The sequence below is a fragment of the Rhinolophus ferrumequinum genome, chromosome X (genome assembly GCF_004115265.2).
Source record: "Rhinolophus ferrumequinum isolate MPI-CBG mRhiFer1 chromosome X, mRhiFer1_v1.p, whole genome shotgun sequence".
In the NCBI taxonomy this organism is placed as follows: domain Eukaryota; kingdom Metazoa; phylum Chordata; class Mammalia; order Chiroptera; family Rhinolophidae; genus Rhinolophus; species Rhinolophus ferrumequinum.
The window spans coordinates 19,948,198-19,973,024 of record NC_046284.1 but is presented as its reverse complement, the minus strand read 5'-3'; the positions used below and the strand labels follow the sequence as shown (position 1 = coordinate 19,973,024).

At 39.8% G+C, this 24,827-nt stretch overlaps 1 protein-coding gene and 1 non-coding gene across 2 annotated transcripts in view; one reads left to right on the top strand and one right to left on the bottom strand.

Moving 5' to 3' along the window:
• The first annotated feature begins 3,802 nt into the window (after nt 1-3,802).
• ADGRG4 (adhesion G protein-coupled receptor G4) overlaps nt 3,803-24,827 on the top strand; it is a 108,701-nt gene continuing 87,676 nt past the window's right edge. Inside the window, exons 1-2 of the mRNA XM_033125427.1 lie at nt 3,803-3,872; nt 19,274-19,888. Coding sequence (XP_032981318.1) covers nt 3,803-3,872; nt 19,274-19,888 — 685 coding nt within the window. The remainder of the gene's footprint in view (nt 3,873-19,273; nt 19,889-24,827) is intronic.
• On the bottom strand, nt 4,324-4,397 carry TRNAV-GAC (transfer RNA valine (anticodon GAC)). Its single transcript has one exon. It is a non-coding gene; the product is annotated as a tRNA-Val (tRNA).

Below are 24,827 nucleotides of genomic sequence, written 5' to 3'. Positions count from 1 at the left end.
TTCTTTTGTTGTTTTCAGTTTTATATACCACATATCAGTGAAATCATATGGTTCTCTACTTTTTCTGTCTGACTTATTTAGAAGATTTTTTTAATGTATCCACCTACATATGAATATATTCTACTCTATATTCTTTTTCTATTCAGCAAATATTCACTTAGCACTTACTGCATGCCAGGCATTGTGTTAACTCCTGGGGCAGGGCATGAGGAGAACAGAGATGTGTTTCCCTGTCTTCAGTAAGTGCACGCTTTAATAAGGGAGAAAGGCATAGCCATTCATTTATCAAATATTGATTGAACACTCTCTATTTGCCAGGAATTGTGTGAACTACTGACTAACACCAAGCTCCTGCTCTTCCAGAGCTTATAGTGTTATGGAGGGTATGGGCAGACCAGTGAGCAGGCGTGGTGAGAAATATAAACCAATGCCAGGAAAGCGACAAGGTGATTCTTGGCAATTGCCCCATATCTCCTTGTAATTTGTGTGACCCCATGAGGGGAGCAGGTCACAAAAGCTAAGCCTGGCACCTAGTGGGAAGGGGAAGCAGTGGAGTTCTAGGCAGGAGCAGTGGCATTGGAACCTGTGCCAGGCCCTAGGCTAAGTCGTTTATGCACACTGTCCCATGTAATACTCACAGTGATATGAAGTGAGTGTCATTATCTACATTTTACAAACGAGGACACTGGGGGCTCCAGAGATGTTAGGGAACTGGCCCTAAATCACACAACTGAGATTCAAACTCAAATACATCTTTCTGTAAAGCCTGGTCTCTCATCCGCCATACTGATGACAGTTTCTGGGCTTAGGGTTGAGTAATGGGTGATTCTGATACACCTCCTCCATCCCCCCTCCCCCCTGAAAAATCGCTGGCCTACAGATAATAGTTTCACTCTCAGCCTTTTATTAGGCTGAATTTTTCCACTTAAGATGTGACATGGAGAGGAAATCATATTGGTCTGGGAGTTAGGAGCCCTCAGCCCTACTTTCTGCTCTGTCTCTCATAAGCTCTATGATCTTGAGCAAGTCGTTCTACCCTTGGGACCTCAGGATCCTGCTCTTGGAAATGCAGAGGCTGGTAGGGATCATCTCTGGATGCTTGATGGGATTTGATGATATTTCAATCATCCCAAAAGGGCTTTAATGACACTTTCTGAGGCTAAAACTACACCCCCCTCCTGAGAATGACACAAAACCAGTTTGATAACTATTTATTTTGAAAGCAATTTGAAGAATGGATCTACAGGGAATGTAAACAGCTGGCTTCACCTTGTTGACAGTGTGAGATGTGAACATGTTAATACTTCCTTGGCCTCTGCTTTTTATTCTTAGTTCTGAACACTCTCCTCCTCCCCGTTTTCTCAATAAAGTGAAATGAGCCTTAGTTAATTGAGCAAGTACCCACTTAACACATCCGATTGAATTAAAGTGATAATCAGCTAGCAACCGAAGATAATTCTTAATAAAAACTGGGCAAGAGTCCTCAAATTAATGGGTTATTGCAGGTATGTAATAACCTGAGGACTTTGCTCATGCTGATTTCATGCTCGGCAGAGCAATCTCATGATGTGCTGCAAGCCACAAAAAGAGGATCTGCCCTGGTCAATAAGCCCCATAAAGCAAAGAGCAGAGAGGCAGGTTTGATCCAGAACAGGAGGTGACTGAGGCATGGCCAGCAAATAACGAGCCTCCTGCTTTTCACTCGTTCCATTTCACATCAAACCTAGGGGTTTAGAGACCAGATCTGCTTATTGTAAAGCAAACTCTTCTTCTGGATCCCACAGTGACACGGAGGCGGGAAGTTAAAGGAATCCAATTCTCAGGTGAGTGCCTTACTTCTTCCTCCCTTTCTCCCATCCTTTCTGCTTCCTTCCCTCCCTCTTTCCTTCCTTTTTTTCTTCCTTCCTTTATTTTTTTTAAATTATAAAAGTAACAAATAGTCATCATGAAAGGACCAAATTGCATATAATTGTATGCGATATAATATAAAAGTTCTTAATACCTACTCTTCTTTCTCTCTTTCTTTCTTTTCCTCCTGTCCTTCTTTCTTTCGTTTCTTAAAAATTATAAAAGGAATGCATGCTCATTATAAAATAATCAAACAGTACAGAATGGTATGAGGTGTAAAGGAAACTTATTTAATTCCCATCCTTCCTTCCTATGTCTCTTGTCCCCTTCCTTACTGTCTCCTGTCCCCTCCTCCAGCCCTCCCTTTATTCCTTTCTTTCATTTTTAAAAAATTATATAGGTAACATATGATAATTTTAAAATAATCAAGAAATAGAGAATTGTACGGCACAAAAATGAAAGATCCTCAGTACCCACCCCCCTTCCTCAATCCACCTTTTCATGCCTGACAGGTATATGGATTTACCTTATTCCTTTTAATGGCTGCATAGTATTCTGTAGTGTGATTGCCCCATGATTTATTTATTAAGTGCCAGGTAACTTTCTGAAATATACCTTGCAATTGTTATAAAAGTTTAGAGAAAATGCAAGAAAATATAAGTTGGATCGTTTGCTGCTGAAAATTCCATTTTATAGATAGTAATCATATCCATTTCTATAGCACTTTATACTTTGAAAATTACCTTTGAAATCACCTCATTTGATCCTCTTCTATAGCAGTTCTGGGAAATAGGCAGATTATTATCTCCATTTTTACAGATAAGGAAACTGAGGCCCAGGGAAATGAAGAAACAGAAATACAGTCTCAAAGCTAGTTACGGATTCTCACTCTGGCCTTCTTACAGCAGTGTAAATTTAAGGTGCATTTCATCTTGCAACTCGCAAAAGATTTAGACATCCCTTTACTTTTAAGCTTGTAGTTTAGAAAATCCATCCAAGTCATATAAATTCCTTATTATTCTAATGAGAATGGCAGTTGAAGGCTTGGTAAACGTGAAGAGCCTTATTAATGGCTGGTGCTCATAGCAAGTCCAAGATTCATTTGGTTTCCTAATTGGCTTCTGTTACTTTAAATGTAAAGTGAGTCTATTCACTCCAAATCTCACTTAGAAGTGGAAAGAAATACAATATGTTGCATTATCCTATAGGAAAAGAAATGTTTAAATCAGTAGCAAATCATCAGAAGTATATTTTATTTAAAATCAGAAAATGCCCATTAGCACCCTACTGCCAAGCTTCTGTAATATATTTCCATCAGATTTGGAGTTTAAACACTGCTTTGGATAGAGAAAGGGGGATTTGAAGTGTGTTTTGCAAAAAAGCAGCTTTCGTTACAACTATTTAAGGGGAGAAGCTAGGTGAATGTAATGCATTGGTCAGGTTTCTCTAAACAGATCTGCTTTAAAAATAGAATAATTTGATGGGTTAGTTTTACCAATAAGGTCTTCTTGCATAGCGCTTCCTTAAAAAAGTTTAGGATAGTTAAAGCCAAAGGTTGAATTGAACTTGTGTGCATTAAGGTTGAATGCATCACATTTTGCAATTATGCATTTAATATTTGTCTTCCCTTCTGGGCTAACTGCCCCATGAGGGCAGGTATCTCTGTCTTGTCTTCCCAGCACTGTATTCCCAGTGTGTAACACAGTATCTTTCACATAGTAGTCAATCAATAAAATTTGTTGGACAGATATGCAAATAAATCAATCAGTGAGGTTTCACCCAGGCTGCATAACTCACTCAAGTGTCTAGGTTATGGCTGGCTGACATGGCTTTAAGAATAGCAAAAAACCTTGAGTGAAATGTGAAGGAGAAGTATGGTCACATACACTTAGAAATTGTTTGTTCTGAATCTGAGCTGGGAATATTTCTGACTTTTTCAATACAGGTTTAGACAATGAAAGGACATATCATATACCAGAGGCTTTATGGATTGATTCTCATGTCAAGTTTTATCTTTCTCTCAGGTAAGAAAATGTGTTCTTATTATCTTTCAATGTCTCATGTAGGTTACAGAAATAACCCATTTGTAAAATTGCTGGGATGCCTCTCAATGACTTCCTTTTGGTCAATATGGCTGTAGGACAAGCTGGAGCTTTAGTAAATGAATCCATTCACTCAGTATTATGCATGACTGATGGAGAGCTGGCCTCAAGTAGACTGTAGTAGCTTGGACTACTATTTTTTACCTTTCTTTCTTTTTTTCTTTCCTCCTTTCCTCCTTTCCTTCCTTCCTTCCTTCCTTCCTTCCTTCCTTCCTTCCTTCCTTCCTTCCTTCCTTCCTTCCTTCCTTTCTTCCCCTTCCTTCCTTCCTTCCTTCCTTCCTTCCTTCCTTCCTTCCTTCCTTCCTTCCTTCCTTCCTTCCTTCCTTCCTTCCTTCCTTCCTTCCTTATTTTTTAAGGAGGGCATAGCTCAGAGTGGCCCATGTGGGGATTGAACCGGCAACCTTGGTGTTGTCAGCACCAAGCTCTAACCAACTGAGCTAACCGGCCACCCCTGTTTTTTGACATTTCTTAATGCAACTCTGAATTGCAATTTGGTGGTTAATGGACACCTAACACAAACTTTGGGTTTTCTTTTGGGTCACTTTCTTTCATGCATAATGCTTTATTTAAAGCTCCCTGGAACATTATGCGACCATCTTTCTGTTTCCATTATATATACATGGCAACAATCACAGAATATAGACACAGAAATTGAGGTGTGCCAAACACTGGTCACTAATTCACAGTGACACACAGGCATGTGTTCTGGGGAGGTCCAGACCTTACTTTGACTCTGTGACAGGTATGGAGATAGATTCTGTCTTTGTTTCAATTCTGCAGCAAACAGATGATTAAAACAGTTCAACTGAAGTAGCTGGTAATTTGGAGACTTAAGGAAAATATTGTCTTGGAAAACTGCAATTTCATCCATATTAAGTAAACTCAATGGTTATCATTGCTTATTTAGCTTATCAGTCTTTAGTTAAAAGGTCATCCACGCCAGTGAGTGACAATTCGTGATGAAATAGATCTGGGGTTTAATTTGAACAGCTCTCAGATTTGAGAGCTAATCTTCTGCAAAAATACCAACTCATCATCACCATCAACAACAAACACTGACTGGCTTCCTGCTGTGTGCAGGGCCTGATGGGAGACGATGTTTCTTACACTAAAGCTTGAAATGGGACTTATGGGGCACACTGGCAACTCTGTCACCTGGCCTTGACTACCCACTAAGATGTTGATTTATCTTTTCCCTGTCTGTTTCCTCAAAGGCAAGAAACTGTGTTTACTCCATTTCTTTATCCAAAACATCCAGCATAGGTCTTGACACATAGGTTAGACATTCAGTACATATATGCTGATTTAATACATTAATTTAATTTGCAATTATAAAACTTTTTAAATTAAAGATTATTGGGGTGACAATGGTTAGTAAAGTTACGTAGGATTCAGGTGTACAATTCTGTATTACATCATCTATAAATCCCATTGTGTGTTCACCACCCGGAGTCAGTTCTCCTTCCATCACCATATATTTGATCGTTAAACACCTGTAAGGTGGTGGTGTATGTGACATAAACTCTAAGTGGGTTTTTTTTTTATGTGTGTGTTTGTGTGTGAGGGGTCATGGGTCATGGAATAAAGGGATCTAGGAATAGAGGGATCCAGGAGTCTTCAGTAGTCATGGAAGAAAAAGTGGAAGAGTCCGTGGTATTGGGAAGTTGGAATGGGTTTTGTGAGGAATGCTATTGGTGAGTGATTTTAGCCCTGCAGAGGTCACTTTAAAGCAGCCACAAGGTTTTCCAGACTCAGTTTTAAATCCATGAGTCAAAGTAATGATTCTTTTAGGTAATCAGTTAGTTCTAATTGTCCTTCAGTTGGTGAGAAATTCATCATATTCTTCTTGGAAAAAATATTCTATCCTTGAAACAATGGTTCAGCCCCCTTTAGGCTCTAGACAAGTCCCCAGCCTCCTAACTGTGTGGGTCATTGTGGTAGATGGGCGCTGGGGCCAAGCCTAGATTAGGCAGAGGGTGATTCAGATCTTCTAACTGGAGGGAGCCATGCACAAAACCATGTGCATGGAAGAATACTAAGGGTGAAACAGAAGAAACCAAATCTGTTATAAGGTCTAAGGGGTGAGAGTGGAGCTAGCAAGGAGTGAAGACTGAGGTCAGGAACTGAATAGTTGCAGAATGGAGCAGGAGGTAAGGAATAAAGCAAAAATAGCCTCCTAATGGGTTTCCCTGCTTCCACTCTTGCTCTGTATAGCCTGTTCCAGGCTATAGCAGCCAGAGCAATCCTTTAATGTATTAAGTCAGGTCATTCACTCTTGCCAATAAGTTTCCATCACAATTAGAATACAATCCAAATGCTTTAATAAAACCCAAAAAGTACTGCATGATCTAGTATCCCACTGCCTCGTGGGCCTCATTTACTACCATGCTTTCTCTCTTTCACTCCAACCTAGACACTCTGGCTTTCTTCCTATTCCTTAGACATGCCAAACACAGCCCTACCTCAAGGCCTTTGCACATGCTATTACCCATGTCTGAGTCGGTCTTTCTCCACATCTCTGTAAGCCTGCTCTTTTTCATCTCGTAGGACTAAGTTAAAATGGTTCTTCCTCACAGAGGCCTTCCTTAACTATGTTATCTAACGTAAACATTCCCATCTCTCCCATCCCTATCCCTCCCATCATCTAGCTCATCAGCCTGTGAATTTCCTTTAGAGCACTTTTCACAATTTGTAATTCTTTTCATTGCTTGTTTATTGACTGCCTTTCTCTCTGGAATGCAAACTAACTAAGGCCAGGGACCTGGTGTGAACATGAGTTCACTCTATCACTGTATTCTAGCACACATAGTCAGTACTCAATGACCACCATTGTCGAGTAAATGAATTTCCCAGGGTGCTTCTGGATTTATGATTAAGGACATCCATTTTGTTGGATAAGACATGGGCCTCGAACCCAATATTTGAAAGAACAATCACATTACCTATATGAGGGTAATTCCTCTGCCTCCAATTCTAAGAAGGGCTGTTGGTAGGCCACATACATGGTCAGCAGCCTGGGTACTGGAGAAGGGAATGTGTTGGATAACTCTGTGGCTCGTGACTGGTGACAGAAACAAGGCTCAAAGTTGGATATATGGCAGATCTGGTTTATCTAAAGATTAGTTGGTTACTCACAATACCAGTGGGAATTGTAGGCAGTGGGTGACAGATAGTAACTCCAGTTCTCTGTGGTTGTCCATATTATGTCCACAGTGATGTGGGAAATGGAGCTCCCCTGTGTCAAGCACCTATCTATTATATCTGTTCAGACTTGGTCTACAAAGGTTTTCAATGTTCCTGAACACTTATTTGCAAGACTTTGTGATACTAAGAGCCAGAAGAGCCCTTGCTGAGGTACAGCTTTCATATACTATGGGAATGAGTATCTTCCTTCTTCTCTTTTCTGCATGAGTAGTGACATTTCCCAGTTGAGGCAGGCATGCTGTATCCTCACTCTCAGAGTGGCTAAATTTTCCACAGTATAGACATAGCCAATGCCTCTGGTGGGCCCCTTCCACCAAATCTGTTTTGCCTCCTCTCCCTCCACTGATAGGAGGTATTGCCAGGTGGTTAACTAGGCCTTGAGCCTCACGCAGTATTATGAGTTGAATTGTATCCCCACAAACGTCATATATTGAAGTCTTAAACCTCAGCACCTCAGAATGTGACCATATTTGGATATAAGGTCATTACAAATATAATTACTTAAGTAAAGATAAGGTCATACTGGAGTAAGGTGGGCCCTTAATCTGATATGACTAGTGTCCTTATAAAAGGGGCAAATTTGGACACTGACACACACACAGGGAGCAGGCACACAGGTAGAGATTGAGATGATGCAGCAGAAGGCATGGAACACCAAATATTATAAATAAACAATCAGAATATAAGAAAGAGGGGTGGAACAGATTTTTCCCTCAGAAAGAAGCAACCCTGCCAACAATTTATCTCAGATTTCTAGCCTCCAGAACTGTGAGACAATCAATTTCTGTCGTTTAAGCCCCCCAGTTTGTTGTTCTTTGTTATAGCACCTTAGTAACTAATATACTCAGATACGGATGGTCAGTCAGGCGCTCTGGATCAGAAATCTTGGGTACAGTAGAGGAAAGCAGGTCATGTTATGGGGAAGAACCAGTGACCAGGTCACGCCCACACTGCCTGAACTTCATTTGTCTACTCTTCCTAAGATGCCTAGGATCTCAGTTCCCTAACCTTTGAAACACTTCAGCATTTCAAGGAAAAATTTTGCCGAGACAAAAACAGACACACACAGAAACCAAGTACAGAATACATCTGATGATTACTTAATGCTGTCTTCAGAAAATAAAGGGAAAAATCATTCAGAGTTTCTATCTCTTAGAACTCTAAACCTTTTACTCACTGACTTTTAAAATAAGTGTATTTATTACTTTTGGGGCCTGACAGAAAGAGGGAACTCTCACCTGATCTTTCGCCAAAAGTTCTCTAAAACAGAGGGCAGGGCACAAGTTCAGTTTGCAGTTTAGAACTTCTCATAATATGCCAAATGCTTCACCCACACCCCTGATACTTTTGCACAAGGGACAGCCCTCCATCTGCCCACCCATTGGCTTCCAACTCAGTGCCCTAATACATTTATTCAGTCAATAGCTATAAAGGACCTACTATGTGCCAATCATTATGCTGGGCACTGGAAATGGACAGTAGGCGCCAAGACCATTGTCCATTGACCATGCCATTGTCCTGAAAATCAGATAATACAAAAGTTGGAGTATTCTGGGGAAAAACTGTCATTGTTTAATGCTCAATGAATTCAATTCTGCTTAAAAGTTTCTTAAACATGGCATCACCAGGCAAAACATCTTTGGAACTTAGCAAAAAGCAACATAAAATTATATGAATCAAAAAACCCATTGTGGAAAAAGTTTTATTTCCCCCCAGGCTATGTCAGAGAAAGACGTGGGGCACAATGTCTTGCTATATCAATCTGCTAGAAAGTTAAAAAATGGTAGCTGGCAGACAAAGACATCACCAGAAAAGGAAACTACAGACTAATATCTTTTATGAATATAAATGCAAAAATTTTCAACAAACTACTAGCGGACTGAATCTGGCAGTATATTAATTAATCCAGCAGTCTATATGCCCTGACCAAGTGGAATTTATTCCAGGAATGCAAAGGTGTTTCAACATATAAAAACCGATCAAGGGAGCCAGGTCAAGATGGCTGAGTAGGTGAATGCTGTGCTTGCCTCCTCTTACGACCATGTCAAAACTTCAACTAAACTATAGAACTACCACAATTGAGAATCACCTGAAGTCTAGCTGAATAGAAGTCCTACAACTAAAGATATACAGGAGAAGCCACCTCGAGACCAGTAGGAGGGGTGGAGATGCAGAACAGGCTAGCCCCATACTCATGTGTGGTGGTTTAAAAAAATTCAGAGAGATATCTCAGCTGTGGAGACCCCCTCCCCGGGAGTGAGGGGTCCCAGCCCCACACTAGGCTCCCCACCTAGGGTTCCAGTGCTGGGAAATCTCCACAATTTCTGGCTGTGAAAGCAGTGGAGATTGTGGCTGAGTGAGACAGAGGGCTGATGGACTCCCAGGCATTCTTATTAAAGGGTCAGAGAATGGACATACTCACTGTTGGATTCTCTCACTCTGAGCTCCAGTGTGGGAGCAGCAGCTCGAAAGGCACCAGGGAAATATGGGGAGGAACTGAATTGTCTGGCTTTAGGGCAAGGGCAGGAGGGGTAGCTTTCTCCTAGACAGATGTGTTGGCAGAAGCCATAGTTTCTTTGTTGAGCCCTCCCCACACCCAGCATGCAGACACAGGCAGCCGCCATATCTTAGTCTCCATCAACCTAACTAACAGCATTGGCCCTGCCCTGGAGATTCTCTGAGAACCTGCCCCACCCAACTTGTGGGCCTATCAGTGGCTTTTCCACAAAAATGGCCTGCTGTGGACTGTCCTAAAACCTCTCAAAAATCCACAAACCCCAAACAAGTGTCATCTGGCCTCACCATGCTCCATACCTCTTGCTAAGCAGCCCCAAGTTCGGCACTAGCAGCAGCTGGCCTAGGATCCCAGCGTAGCCTCTCCCAGGCACCTCTAAGCCCAGCACAAGTGGCAACCATCTGCAGATCACTTTATAACTCATACCAAGTGGCCCCTGGCAGGGCACAAGCAGCAGCTGACTTGGCATGCAACCCCCGCCCCCCAAGAAACCCTGGTGTCCAGCTTCAGACCACACCAGACCACCACCCTTAAATGACACACCCAAAGGGCAGAATGGGCAGGCACCAGAGCCCCATTAAAGTGAATCCTGCTTGGTAGGGTCAGCTGCTGCACACCAGCTCCCCTATTGTAGTCACAGCCAGTCCTCAAAACCAATCAGCCTGAAGGTCAGGCCCTCCTATTGACGTGCAAACCTCAACCAAGGCTCAACTTCAACAGGAGGGCACACACAACCCACACAAGGGACATACCTGGAGCAGCCTGCTCAGGTAACCAGGGAGACTGTGCCATTGGGCCCCATAGGAAACCTACTACATAAGGCCACTCTACTAAGACTGGGAAACATAGCAGATCTACTTAATACATAGAAACAAACACAGGGAAGCAGCCCAAATGGAGAGACAAAGAAACATGTCCCAAATAAAAGAACAGAACAAAGCTCCAAAAAAAGAACTAAACAAAATGGAGACAAACAATCTACCAGATGTAGAGTTCAAAACACTGGTTATAAGGATGCTCTATGATCTCAGGGAGATCTTCAACAAAGAGATCGGAAACATAAAAATGGAGATAGAAAACATAAAAAAGATCCAGTCAGAGATGAAGAATACAATAATCGAAATAAAGAATACATTAGATTATTCTTTAGGGAATAATTAGGGAACCAATAGTAGATTAGATGAAGCAGAGGATCGAATCAGCAACATAGAAGATAAGGTAGCAGAAAACACCCAATGAGAACAGCAAAAAGAAAAAAGAATCCAACAAAATGAGGAGAGTTTAAGGGGCCTCTGGAAAAACATCAAGTGTACAAATATTTGCTTCATAGGGGTACCAGAAGAAGAGAGTGAGCAAGGAATTAAAAACCTGTTTGAAGAAACAATGACGGAAAACTTCCCTAACTTGGTGAAGGTAATAGACATACAAGCCCAGGAAGCACAGAGAATCCCGAACAAGATGAACCCAAGGAGGCTAACACTAAGACACATCATGATTAAAATGCCAAAGGTTAAAGACAATGAGAGACTCTTAAAAGCAGCAAGAGAAAAGTAGTTATCTACAAGGGAGCTCTCATAAGACTGTCAGCTGACTTAAGAAGAAGAAGAAAAAAAGTTCAAAAACATGAATAATAAAATGGCAATAACTACATATCTATCAACAGTTTCTTTAAATGTAAATGGATTAAATGTTCCAATTAAAAAGCATAGGAGGGCTGAATGGATAAGAAAACAAGACCCTTATATATACTGCCTACAAGAGTCTCTTCAGATCCAAAGACATGTATAGACTGAAAGTAAAGGGATGGAAAAAGACATTTCATGAAAATGGAAATGACACACTCACACACAAAGTTGGGATAATAATAGTTATACCAGACAAAACAGACTTTAAAACAAAGGCCATAACAAGTGACAAAGAAGGACTCAGTAATCATACTTCTGGGTAGTTATCCAAAGAAACCCAAAACACTGCTTTCAGGGGACATGTGCATCCATATGTTCATTGCAGCATTATTTCCAATAGCCAAGATATGGAAGCAACCTGGGTGTCCATCAATGGATGAATGGACAAAGAAGAGGTGGTGCATATACATAAATGGAATATTACTCAGTCATAAAAAAAAGAATGAAATCTTGCCATCTGCACCACATGGATTGACCTAGAGGGTACTGTGTTGAGTGGAGCAAGTCAGACAGGGAAAGAGAAATACCATATGATTTCACTTATATGTGGAATCTAAAGAACAAAATAAATGAACAGACAAAACAGAAACAAACTCATAGATACAGAGAACATTTTAATGATTGCCAGATGGGAAGGGGTTGGGGGACAGGTGGAAAAGGGGAAGGGATTAAGAAGCACAAATTGGTAGTTACAAAATAGTCATTTGGATGTAAAGCATAGCATAAGGAGTATAGTCAATAATATTGTAATAACTATGTATGGTGTCACATGTGTACTAGATTTATTGAGGTGATCACTTTGTAAGTTGTATAAATATCTACTAACTATGTTGTACACCTGAAACTAATATAATATTGTATGTCAACTGTAATTGAAAAATAAAAATAGTTTAAAAAATTGATCAACTAATGTAATACACATTAATAGATTGATGGGGAAAATACAAATGTATATCTCAATTGATGCAAGAAAAGCATTTAACAAAATCCAATACCTTTTCATGATAAAAACACTCAACACACTAGAAATAGAAGGGAACTTCCCCAACCTGATAAAGGGCATCTACAAAAAAACAGCCATGAATATCACACTTAATAGTGAAAGTCTAAAAGCTTCCCTCTAAGATCAGGAACTAGACCAGAATGACCACTTTCATCACTTTTACTTAACATTACACCGGAAGTTCTCGCCAGAACAATTTGGCAAGAAAAAGAAATAAAAGACATTGAAACTGTGTGTGTGTGTGGGGGGGGGGAAGTAAAACTATCTCTATTCACAGATGATACGATCTGACATAAAAACATCCTAAAGAATCTGCAAAAAAGATAGTTAATAAACAAATTCAGCAAAGTTGAAGGATACAAGATCATCACACAAAAGTTAATGGTATTTATACGCACTAGTAATGAAAAATCTGAAATTAAGTTAAGGAAGCAATTTTATTTATACATAATAACATCTAAAAGAATAAGATCTAAGAATAAATTTAACCAAGTAGGTGAAAGACTTCTACACTCAAACTACAAACATTGCTTAAAGAAATTAAAGAAGACCTAAATAAATGGGAAAGATTCTGTTCCTAGATTTAATATTAAGATAGCAAGATTTAATATTATGATGGCCAATATTCCCCAAAGATCTATAGATTCAATGCAAACTTTATCAAAATCTCAATGGCCTCTTTTTTTTTTCCAGATATGGAAAAGTTGATCTTATAATTCATATGGAATTGCAAGGGACCCTGAATAGCCAAAACAATCTTGAAAAAGAACAAAGTTGGAGGACTCACACATTCCAATTTCAAAACTTGCTACAAGGCTACAGCAATCACAACAGTGTGTTTTTGGCATAAGGATAGATATAGATCAATGAAACAGATTAATAAGAATCCAGGAAGAAACCCATACAAGTATAGTCAATTAATTTTCTACAAGGGTGCCAAGACCATTCAATGGGGGAAAAATAGTCTCTTCAACAAATGGTATTAGGACAACTAGTTATGTACACACATATCCATGTATCCATGTATGCATATGTACACATGTAAACACGTGTAAAAAATGAAGTTGAACCTTCACTTCCCGTCATATACAAAAATTAACGAAATGGATGAAAAACCTAAATATAAGAACTATAACTATAAAACTCTTAGAAGAAAGCATAGAGGTAAATCTTAATGACTTTGAATTTGGCAATAGATTCTTAGAAATGACACGAAAGAATAAGCAGCAAATGGAAAAATAAAGTGGACTTTATCATAGTTAAAAACTTTTGTGCATTAAAAAACACTATCAAGAAAGTGAAAGACAGCCTACAGAATGGGAGAAAATATTTGCAGGTCATATATCTCATAAGGTCCTATATCCAGAATATATAAAGAATTCCTACTACTCAACAACAAAAAGACAAGCAACCCAATTAAAAAATGGGCAGAGGACTTGAATAGACATTTTTCTAAGGAAGATATGCAAATGGCAACATGCTCATGAAAAGATATGCAAAGTCTTTAGTCATTAGGAAAACGCAAATCAAGATCTTGATGAAATATCACTCCACACCCTCTGAGATGGTTACTAATTTTTTTTAAAAAAAGGGTTTGAAGAGGAGGTAGAGAAATTGGAACCCTCATACATTGCTGGTGGGAATGTAAAATGGAGCAGCCACTGTGGAAAACAGTTTGGCTGTTACTCAATAAGTTATACATAGAATTACTGTATGACCCACTCCTAGGTATATACCCAAAATAAATGAAAACATGTTCAAATAAACAGAATGGCACAAATGTTCATAGCAGCACTGTTCATAACAGCCAAAGGGTAGAAACAACCCAAATATTCATTAGCTGATGACTCAATAAACAAAATGTGGTATGCCGGTATCCATAAGATGGAATATTATTCAGCCATAGAAAGGATTAAAGTACTGACACATACTATAGCATGCATGAACCTTGAAAACACTATGCTAAGTGGAAGAAGCCAGACACCAAAAACCACACAGTGTATGGTTTAATTTATATGAAATGTCAGAATAGGCAAATCCACAGAGACATAAAGCAGATCAGTGGTTGCTAAGGGCTGGGGAGAGGGGCAAATGGGGGAATGACTGCTTAATGGGTACAGGGTTTCCTTTGGGGTTGATAAAAATGTTCTGTAACTAGATAATGGTGATGGTCATACACCATTGTGAATGTACTAAACGCCACTGAATTGTATGCTTTAAAACGATGAAAATGGTGTCTTTTATGTTATATAAATTTTCTGAATACAAATAAAATGGTGCCTGGCATTCCTGAGGCTGTAACATAGCATTTTTTTCATTTACTGGGGTGACAATTGTTAGTAAAATTACATAGATTTCAGGTGTACAATTCTGTATTACATCATCTATAAATCCCATTGTGTGTTCACCACCCAGAGTCAGTTCTCCTTCCATCACCATATATTTGAACCCCCTTACCCTCATCTCCCGCCCCCCACTCCCCCCTTACCCTCTGGTAACCACTAAACTATTGTCTGTGTCTATGAGTTTTTGTTTCTTATTTGTTTGTCTTGTTCTTTTGTTGTTTTTGGTTTATATACCACATATCAGTGAAATCATATGGTTCTCTGCTTTTTCTGTCTGACTTATTTCGCTTAGCATTATATTCTCAAGATCCATTCATGTTGTCACAAATGTTCCTATTTCATCTTTTCTTACCACCGGATAGTATTCCATTGTGTATATATGCCACAACGTCTTTATCCATTCATCTATCGAAGGACATTTTGGTTGTTTCCATGTCTTGGCCACCGTAAACAAAGCTGCAATGAACATTGGAGCACACGTGTCTTTATGTATAAATGTTTTCAGATTTTTTGGGTAGATACCCAGGAGAGGGATTGCTGGGTCATATGGTAATTCTGTTCGTAATTTTTTGAGGAACCTCCATACTGCCTTCCATAACGGCTGCATTCCCACCAACAGAGTATAAGGGTTCGTTTTTCTCCACAGCCTCTCCAACACTGTAACATAGCCATTTAAATGAGGTTTATGGTAAGTTTTTCCTAACATGGAAAACACTTATGTCATAATGTTAAGTGAGAAAAGCAGGATACCCCATTTTTTGTACAGTATGGTTTTAGCTACATAGAAACAAGCAAAACCCATGCACAGAAAAAAAAGCCAAAGGAAATATACCAAAATGTTAATGGTGGTTGTCTCTGGGTAGTAGGACTTTGGCTGACTTTGTTCTTATCTTTTTACTTTCTAGTACTTTCACTTCTTCTAAAATGCATGCACAGTATCATTTTTATAAAGGAAAAAAACATTTTTTAAGTGGGGAAAACAATAAATGTAATTAAAAATAAAAGGAAACAGGATAGAGGCAAAGAGACACAGAGGAGACAAATAAAGAAAGAACATGCTTCAGGGGAGCAATCATGCAATTTGGACTTAAAAATTGCCAGGGAACAGATGGCAGCATCCAAGCAGACATCTGCAATGGATAGTTAAATCATGTGCAAAGACACAAGTGGTCTTTGAAGCAGACCCTAGAGAGGCCCGTCAGAGAATGCAGCTTGCCTGGTCAAACAGAAGGGCAAAGCCCCTGTCCTGCCTCATAACTGTGCAGCCTCCTCCGAGCCCTGCTGGGGGCATGGAGGTTGCAGCAGGGCTCAGTGCAGACGTGCTTGCATGTATGAGGGTGCAAAAGAGTTTGTTGGAGAAGAAAGAGGCTTCTAAGAATGACTATGGCAAACTTGGCAGCCAACATTTACATGGGGCTTTACAGTTTATAAACACTCTCACATACATAACCTAAACGTGAGTGATTATTGCATCATCTTTCCTAACGGCCTGTAAGGTAGGTAATTATTATTCCTGTCAAACCATAGAGGAATGAGACACAGAGAGAAGTGACGTGGGTTTATTTATTTAACATTCATATAGTACTCACTATATGCCAGACACTGCCCTAAAAGGTTTTCATGCATTAATTGTCCATGTTCACATAGCTAGTAAGGGGCAGAACTGGGACTCAAATATTGATTTTTGGACTCCACTACACCACACTTCTGCTCATATCTAAGCAGAGCTCACAGATATGCCCGCAGAATCTCAAATATAGCCACAAGTGGTTCTATCTATCTATCTATCTATCTATCTATCTATCTATCTATCTATCTATCTATCTATCTATCTATTTATCTAGCTAATCTATCTATTTTTTCTGGTTGTAAGTGTAACATATGATTGTATCAAAATACAAATATTACTGAAATAAATAACATAGAAAGTAAAAATCCTCCTAAATCTCACACCTAAAGATACTCATTCTTAACTGTTTTATGTGTGTTCTACCAAATTTTTTCTATACATATGCTAACAGACATATTTTTCTCTTATTTTACAAAATAGGATAATACTATATCTACACTTATGTAACCCCCATTTCATGTAATATAAAAACTTGAAAATCTCTTCATAACTATATAGATCTACCTTGTTTGTTTTAATATTCCATTATATAGAGGTAACGATTGCTTAACTAGTCACTTATTGATAGATGTATAGATTTTCCTATTTTCTCAATTATAAACAATGCTGCAATAAATATCCTATACTTGTGTCTATGTATACATGTACATTAGTTTAGAATGAAGTGATAGAAATGGAATTGCTGTATCAAGTATATATGCAGTTATACAAAATTAAAATTTTCATAAATATTGGCAAATTGCCCTTCAAAAAAAGAGAGACTGTATTAATTGGTACTCCCACCAGCAGTGTATTAAAATGACTTGTTTTCCCACAGGCCCATCAAAACTTCCTATTCTGTCTAAAATGTTGTCACTTTAAAAGGCAATAATGGTGTCTTATTATTGTTCTAACTTGTATTTTAAAAATAGTGAGAGGCCGTCGTTTTATATTTCTGATTTTGTAAGTTGCTGTTCATGTCCTTTGGCAACTGGTTTTGTATTAATGTTTTATATTGCAGAGAGGAAGGGCCTTTGTAGACCACATAAAATTATGGTACATTCTCTTTTAAGGGACAAATAAGCCCCGGAGATTTATGGTAACCATAAAACTCATTATTAAATGTTGTATTTGACGTCATTTTGGAGGGCTGAACAGAAAAGCAATATTAACATAATCAAGACTTGGGTTTCACAGCAATTGTCGCTTTGTGGGATTAACTCTTGATTTATTAGCCACAAGAAAGATGATAATATAATCATATAAGCCAGAGACAGAAATAAGCATTTGCTCATCCACCATGGGCAGTTCAGAAATAGCTCCCTGGCAGGTGGATGGTATGAGTTCTGGCACATAGGAGTGTGTGCGTGTGTGTGTGTGTGTGTGTGTGTGTGTGCATGCACGCGCACGCAGGCACATACTTCTTTGCTTTTGGAAGATATTCAGTGGAGGAATAGAGGGAGAGAATACTGTAGGGCTAGAGAATATCTAGAAGATTTTATTTGCGAACATCTCCCAGAAGCAAGGAAGTTGTCATTCCCTGCCAGCCTCTCTAGTGTGCTGTATGGCTGTCAGTTTTAGAGTGGTGGTCTTAATGTTACACTCTAATTTAGAGAGAGGTTGGAGTTCCGTTTTGCCATAAAGCTTTTTTGTTTTTCTTTTCTTTCTTTCTTCTTCTTCTTTTTTTTTTTTTGCCTTAGGCTGTGTGGGGACTGGAATTAGGCTGATGTTCAGCAATCATGATATTTACCTATTGGCCTGGGTTGTGAGGTTTGTAATGATGACAGTATCATGATTCATGAATAGCTTCCTATGAAACAAAGGATGTACTCAATTTAAATCTTCATAGATATTGTCAAATTGCCCACCAAAAAAACTGTACCAATGGACATGTCTTTCAGCAATGTTTGAGGGGGCTTTGCATCCATCATCTTTAAACATACTTAATCTTCAAACAGTCATGTAAGGTCAGTGGGTAGGGGTACCACCTGGCATAGACTGTAATGTGAATGGTGGCCCCTAGAGTTGTACACACATATAACACTGTGGCCCTGAATCCCCATTTTACTGAAGCAAATGTTGAGGTGTCAAGAGGTTAAGTTACTTGCTCAAGGTCACACAACTGATGAGTGTCAGGGCTGAGATTCCAACCCAGTCTGCGTGACCCCATAGCCAGTGATACGCGGGTCCATGACAATCTAGGGCCTCTTAAAGCTGCTGCAGCCCCCTTTGAGGAGATGGAAGGAGGGAATCAGGATACACTCAGGGAAGTGCCATTTCTCCCATTTTAGAGTGCAAACAGAAGCCCTGGCACTTTCGTATTGTCCAGCTGGTCATCCTCAGGCCCCTGTCATTCCCTTCCGTAAGAAACAGTCTTCAGAGACAGAAAAATAAAGCAGGTATTAGGTTGGTACAAAAGTAATTGTGGTTTTTGCAATTATTTTTAACCTTTTAAACCGCAATTACTTTTGCACCAACCTAATAATTTGGCTCAGGGAAAGGCACTGGAGGAATAAATTGCTGTTGCACCAGAAATTAATGAAGCAGTTGGGTAGATGGAAATAGTTATCTTTTGATTATATGATTCGGGATCATGTGCAGTAAATTTTAAGTCCAAGCTGTCTTCTCCTTGACTTCCCCCCACACCCACAACCACACATTTCTAACTGTCTCCTCAAACTGTTCAACTTGTATGTCCTCGGGGAACACTAATCTAAGTTTTTATATCAGCCCAGGCAAAATAGAATTAGGAAGAAACTTCTACCAAAATAGTCACACGCCAATGTCAAATAGAGATGACTTTTGTATGCCTACTATTTGGCTTATTTGTACCAGTATTGACTCATAATAGTATTGTATAATCTGTATTCGACTATATGGCTAATGTAGATGACAAAAATTTTTTGTGTGTGTCACTGAAATTTCACTTGTTTTCTCTTTCCCCTTCCCAAAATTTGGGCAGATGCACTTTCACTAAAAGGAAAAAGGCTGGATTTTTATGGAAGAGCTGACACATATGTAAGCCTGACCAACATCATTCCTGAACTCAGTCGATTCACAGCATGCATTGACCTGGTATTTGTGGATGACAAATCAAGTGATTGGATGGCCTTCTCCTATGTTACTGATAACACATTCCTGGGCAGAGAAGACATAGACCTTGGACTTGCAGGAGACCATCAGCATCTGATACTACACAACTTGGGCAAGACCTTTTATGTCCGCTACCACCTGACTCCATTTCAATGGCATACAGTATGCTTGATATGGGATGGTATGAAGGGCAGATTAGAGCTCTTCCTGAATAAGGAAAGGATACTGGTAATGATGGATCAACCACAAAACCTGACACCTAATGGGACTCTGGTTCTAGGACATTTTCTCAAGAACAGGGACAGCCAGTTTAAAAGCGTGTTGCCTCGCTTCATTGGCAGCTTGTACTACTTTCAACTCTGGGACCGCATCCTGGAAAATGAGGAGTTTATGAAGTGTTTGGATGGAAACGTAGTTAGTTGGAAAGAAGATGTTTGGCTCGTCAACAAGATCGTTCCAACTTTTGACATGAGACTGCGCTGCTGTGAGTAACTTATGAATTGTCCTCCTTAGCAAGGGTAGCAACGATGCAGTGCTCTTCCGCTCGCTACTCCAATAACCCACTCCAAGGTCAAGGCTCTGCCTTCTTTAGAGGGGCCCGAGGTTGTCACAGTTTTTATTTTATTTTATTGGGGAACAGTGTGTTTCTCTAGGGCCCATCAGCTCCAAGTCATTGTCCTTCAACCTAGTTGTGCAGGGCGCAGCTTAGCTCCAAGTCCAGTCGCTGTTTTCAAACCTAATTGCAGGGGGTGCAGCCCACCATCCCAAGTGGGAATTGAACTGGCAACCTTGTTGTTCAGAGCTCACGCTCTAACCAACTGAGCCATCCGGCCGCCCCCGGTTGTCACAGTTTTGTCATTTACTTTTTAATGTAGAGCAAATACTAATTTCTTTTGTCTTTTATTTTGATATGATTTCAGACTTACAGAAAAATTGCAAGAATAGGACATAGAACTTCTATATATTCTTTACCCAAATTCACCATGTGTTATATTTTCTTCATATGTTTTGTGATTCTCCCTCTCTCCTCTTTCACCCTCCCTCCTACACACACACCACACAATTTATTTCTTAATGATTGGAGAGTAAGTTGCAGGCATAATGCCTCATTATCCCTAAATATTACCTATAAATATCTCAGTGTGCATTTCCTAAGAATAAGTCCACGCTCTTACATAACCACAGTGTGATGATCAAAATCAGGAAATTTAACATTGATATAATACTAATGTCTAATTCATAGTTCATATTTAAATTTAGCCAATCATCTTAATAATTTCCTTTATAGCTATTTTTTGCTTGGTCCAAGATCCAGTTTAAGATCATGCATTGAATTTAGTTATCATGTCTCATTAGATTCTAATCTGGAACAGAATCTTAGTCTTTCCTTGTCTTTCACGGTGTCAATTTGTTCCATTACTAGTGATAACTTAGATCACTTGATTCTGATTGCTAGATTTCTCCACTATGTAGTTACTATTTTATTCTTTGTAATTAATAAGTAATTTCTGGGGAAACATTTGGAGGCTATGTAAATATCCTGTCCTTATCAAACTTTCACCCAGAGTACTTTTACATCTATTGATGACTGTGGCCTCAATCACTTATTACTATGATGGTTGCAAAATAATGATTTAAAAAAATATCTTTATTTCACCTTCATTCTTTTCTTGGGGGAAAGGGAACAGCACTTTTATTGGGGAACAGTGTGTACTTCCAGGACTTTTGCAAGTCAAGTTGTTGTCCTTTCAATCTTAGTTGTGGAGGGTGCAGCTCAGCTCCAGGTCCAGTTGCCGTTTCTAGTTGCAGGGGGCACAGCCCACCATCCCTTGCAGGAGTCGAAGAATAGAACCGGCAACCTTGTGGTTGAGAGCCTGCGCTCCAACCAACTGAGCCAGCAGCTCATTGACTTCATTCTGGTTGTGGAGGGCGCAGCTCGCTGGCCCATGTGGGAATTGAACTGGCAGCCCGTTGCCCAGAGCTCACGCACTCTAACCAACTGAGCCACCCGTCTGCCCCAAAATGATGATTTTTAAAACTCAATTTTTTTCTACACTTATTAGTTAGTATTCTGTTGTAAGGAAGAGTGTTCTCTTCTTCCACATTTCCTTATTTTTTCAGTTGTTTATGTGTTTATATCAGCATGAACTCATGGGTTCTTACTTTATTCAATGGGTCACAATCTGTTGCTATCATTTATTTTGATGTTCAAATTGGTCTAGGTGTGGCCATTGGGGGTCCTTTGCTCTGGCTCCCGTGTCCTTTTAAGGTGTTCCCATCATTTTTTGAGCACTTCCTTACTTTCTAGCACAACAAGATGTTACAGGATCATGCTGTACTTTCTCTGCTCAGTCCAAGAGTGGGCCATTTTAATTAAAGACCCTCAGTTCCCTTTAGTGGGAAACGGTATTTATAAGTCAATTCATTTTTCTTTTGAGAGTAATAATGATGTTGGAGAACTGCTTGAATGGAGTTCTTGTAAGAAAACTGGCTTTTTAGAATTCCACATGTATTTGTCCCCTTCTTTCCAGTTTTGAAGAGGAAATATATCATTGTTTTTCTCTGTAGAACCCTACTGTCCATGCAAATTCAATCTTCTCCACCATCAATAGCAATGAGCTAAACTGGGTAAAGTCAATGGTAACGGCATCAAGATAGAATTTTTTCCTCATTTCCTGAAATGTTCACTATTCTTAGATGAGTATTATTTACTGCTCTTATAGATTTGGGGTGGGGGGGTAGTGAAGGAATGGGGGCTAGATCCATGGCTAATAGTACTCTCACAGAATAGAGAGATATATTTTCACCAACAGTCTGGATGTTTGAGTTAATGGCACAGGCACATTCTAGGAGGTTTCGGTGTTTCTTTGAGATCAGACTAATGCAAAGGAACAGGACAGCTATTCCTTTGAGTTACCACCTGAAGGCATTTGTTTTTTTCTCTTCTTTGAAGCCTTGAAAATAAAAGAGAGTTGTCCTAGCTGGCTCTGATTACAAAACCAAAGTAGGGACAAATAGGTTAAGCCTGAACAGCTCACACAAAGCAGTTTAAACTAACTCTCTCTTTTTAGAAAAGTTTGTTACTTATTTAATTTTTCAATTATAGTTGACATTCAATATTATTCTATATTAGTTTCAGATGTACAGCACAATGATTACACACTTATACAATTTATGAAGTGATCCCCTTGATTAGTCTAGTACCCACCTGGCATTGTGACATAGTTATTACAAAATTATTGACTATATTCCATATGTTGTACTTTATATCCTCATCACTATTTTGTAACTACCAACTTGTACTTCTTAATCCCTTTACCTTTTTCAGCCAGCTCCCCAACCCCCCTCCAATCTGGCAACCATCAGTTCATTCCCTGTATCTATAAGTCTTTCTGTTTTGTTTGTTCATTTATTTTGTTCTTTAGAGCCCATGTATAAGTGAAATCATGTGGTATTTGTCATTCTCTATCTGACTTACTTCACTTGGCATAATACCCTCTGGGTCCATCCATGTTGTCACAAGTGGTAAGATTTTATTCTTTTTTTATGGCTGAGTAATATTCCATTGAATATATGTACCACATATTCTCTATCCAATCATCTATTGATGGGCACTTAGGTTGCTTCCACAACCTGGCCACTATAAACAATGCTGCAATGAAATAGGGGTGCAAATATCTTTTCGAATTAGTGTTTTGGATTTCTTAGGATAAATACCCAGAAGGGGAATTGCTGGGTCATAAGGTAGTTCTATTTTTTTATATATATATTTTTGAGGAACTTCCACACTATTTTCCATAGTCACTGCACCAATTTGCAATCCCACCAACAGTGTATGAAGGTTCCCTTTTCTCTGCATCCTCACCAACCCTTGTTGTTTGTTGATTTATTGATGACAGCCATTCTGACAGGTGTCAGATGATATCTCATTGTGGTTTTAACTTGCATTTCTCTGATGATTAGTGATGTTGAGCATTTTTTCATATGTCTATCTGCCATTTGTATGTTCTCTTTGGAGAAATATCTCTTCAGGTCCTCTGCCCATTTTTCAATTGGGTTGTTTGTTTTTTTGTTGTTGAGTTTCATAAGTTCCTTGTATATTTTGGATATTAATCCCTTATCAGATGTATCACTGGAGGATATCTTCTCCCATTCAGTAGGTTGTTTTTTCATTTTGTTGGTGGGTTCCTTTGCTGTGCAAACCTTTTTATTTATTTTGTAAATACCCATTTGTTTATTTTTCTTTTGTTTCCCTTGCCCAAGGAGATAGATCAGACAAAAATATTACTGATTAAGAGCTCCAAGATGGCAAAATAGATAAATACTATGCCTGTGCCCTTCTTTGAACACATTAAAATTACAACTGAATTACAGAACAGTCAACCTGGAGAACCATCTGAAGTCTAGCTGAACAGAAGTCCTATAACTGGAAATATAAAGAAGAAGCCACGCTGACGGGTAGGAGGAGTGGAGTTGCAGAAGGGTCCCCAAACCTCTATGTGCTGGTTGAGAATCAGGAGGATATCTTAACCATGGAAGTTCCCCCCAGAGGAGGGAGGGACACCAGCCCCATACCAGGCTCCCCAGCCTAGAGTACTGGTGCTGGGAAGAAGAGCCTCCACAACATCTGACAGTGAAAAACAGTGGGTATTCTGACCATATGGGTGGGACAGAAAACTGCAGGAAACCCAGACGTCCTGTTCACAGATTCACTCACTCGCAGGCACTCACCCTGGGCTCCGATGGAGTGATGGGGACTTGGGGGTGTTGGAGGCATACGGAGGGAAGACTGAGGTGTGTGGTTTTGGTGCAAGGGCTGGAGGACAGTTGCCATTTTCCCTGTGAGGAGTCTGCCTCCCATGCAACTGGGAGGCAGGCACCATTTTCCTGTGTTGAACTCTCCTCCACAGGCCAAATATGAATCTGAATTGGTCTGGTGAGCTCCACTGGGACCCCACCCTACCCAACTCCCCCAACACCAGAGGCACTTTCTTGGTGAGCAGCCAGCCGCACCCACACTGCACTCTTTCTTGGAAAACTATTGGAGTCTGGCAGGCTTCAGGTGGGTGGTGACTGGCCTCAGTGTGCTCTGAGACTTTTGCTCAGTCTCTCCAGGCTCAGCACTGGTACCAAACCAGAGTTTGCTTTAACCTGGAGACCACAACTCTTGTCACTCTAGTGATTCCTTGAGATCTGCCTCACCCAACTTGCATACTGCATGAGGCTCTATCAGTGGCTGAACCTTAAGGGAGCCCGCCGGTGGCAGCAGATCTCTGGGTGTCCTGGCTTTTTGTGGAGATATCCCAGGCCCAGTACTGGTGGCAGACATCTTTGGATCGCAGTGTGGCCTCTCCCACATGCCTCCAGATTTAGCACAGGCAACAAACAACTGCAGATCGCTTTGTAGCTCCTACCAGGTAGCC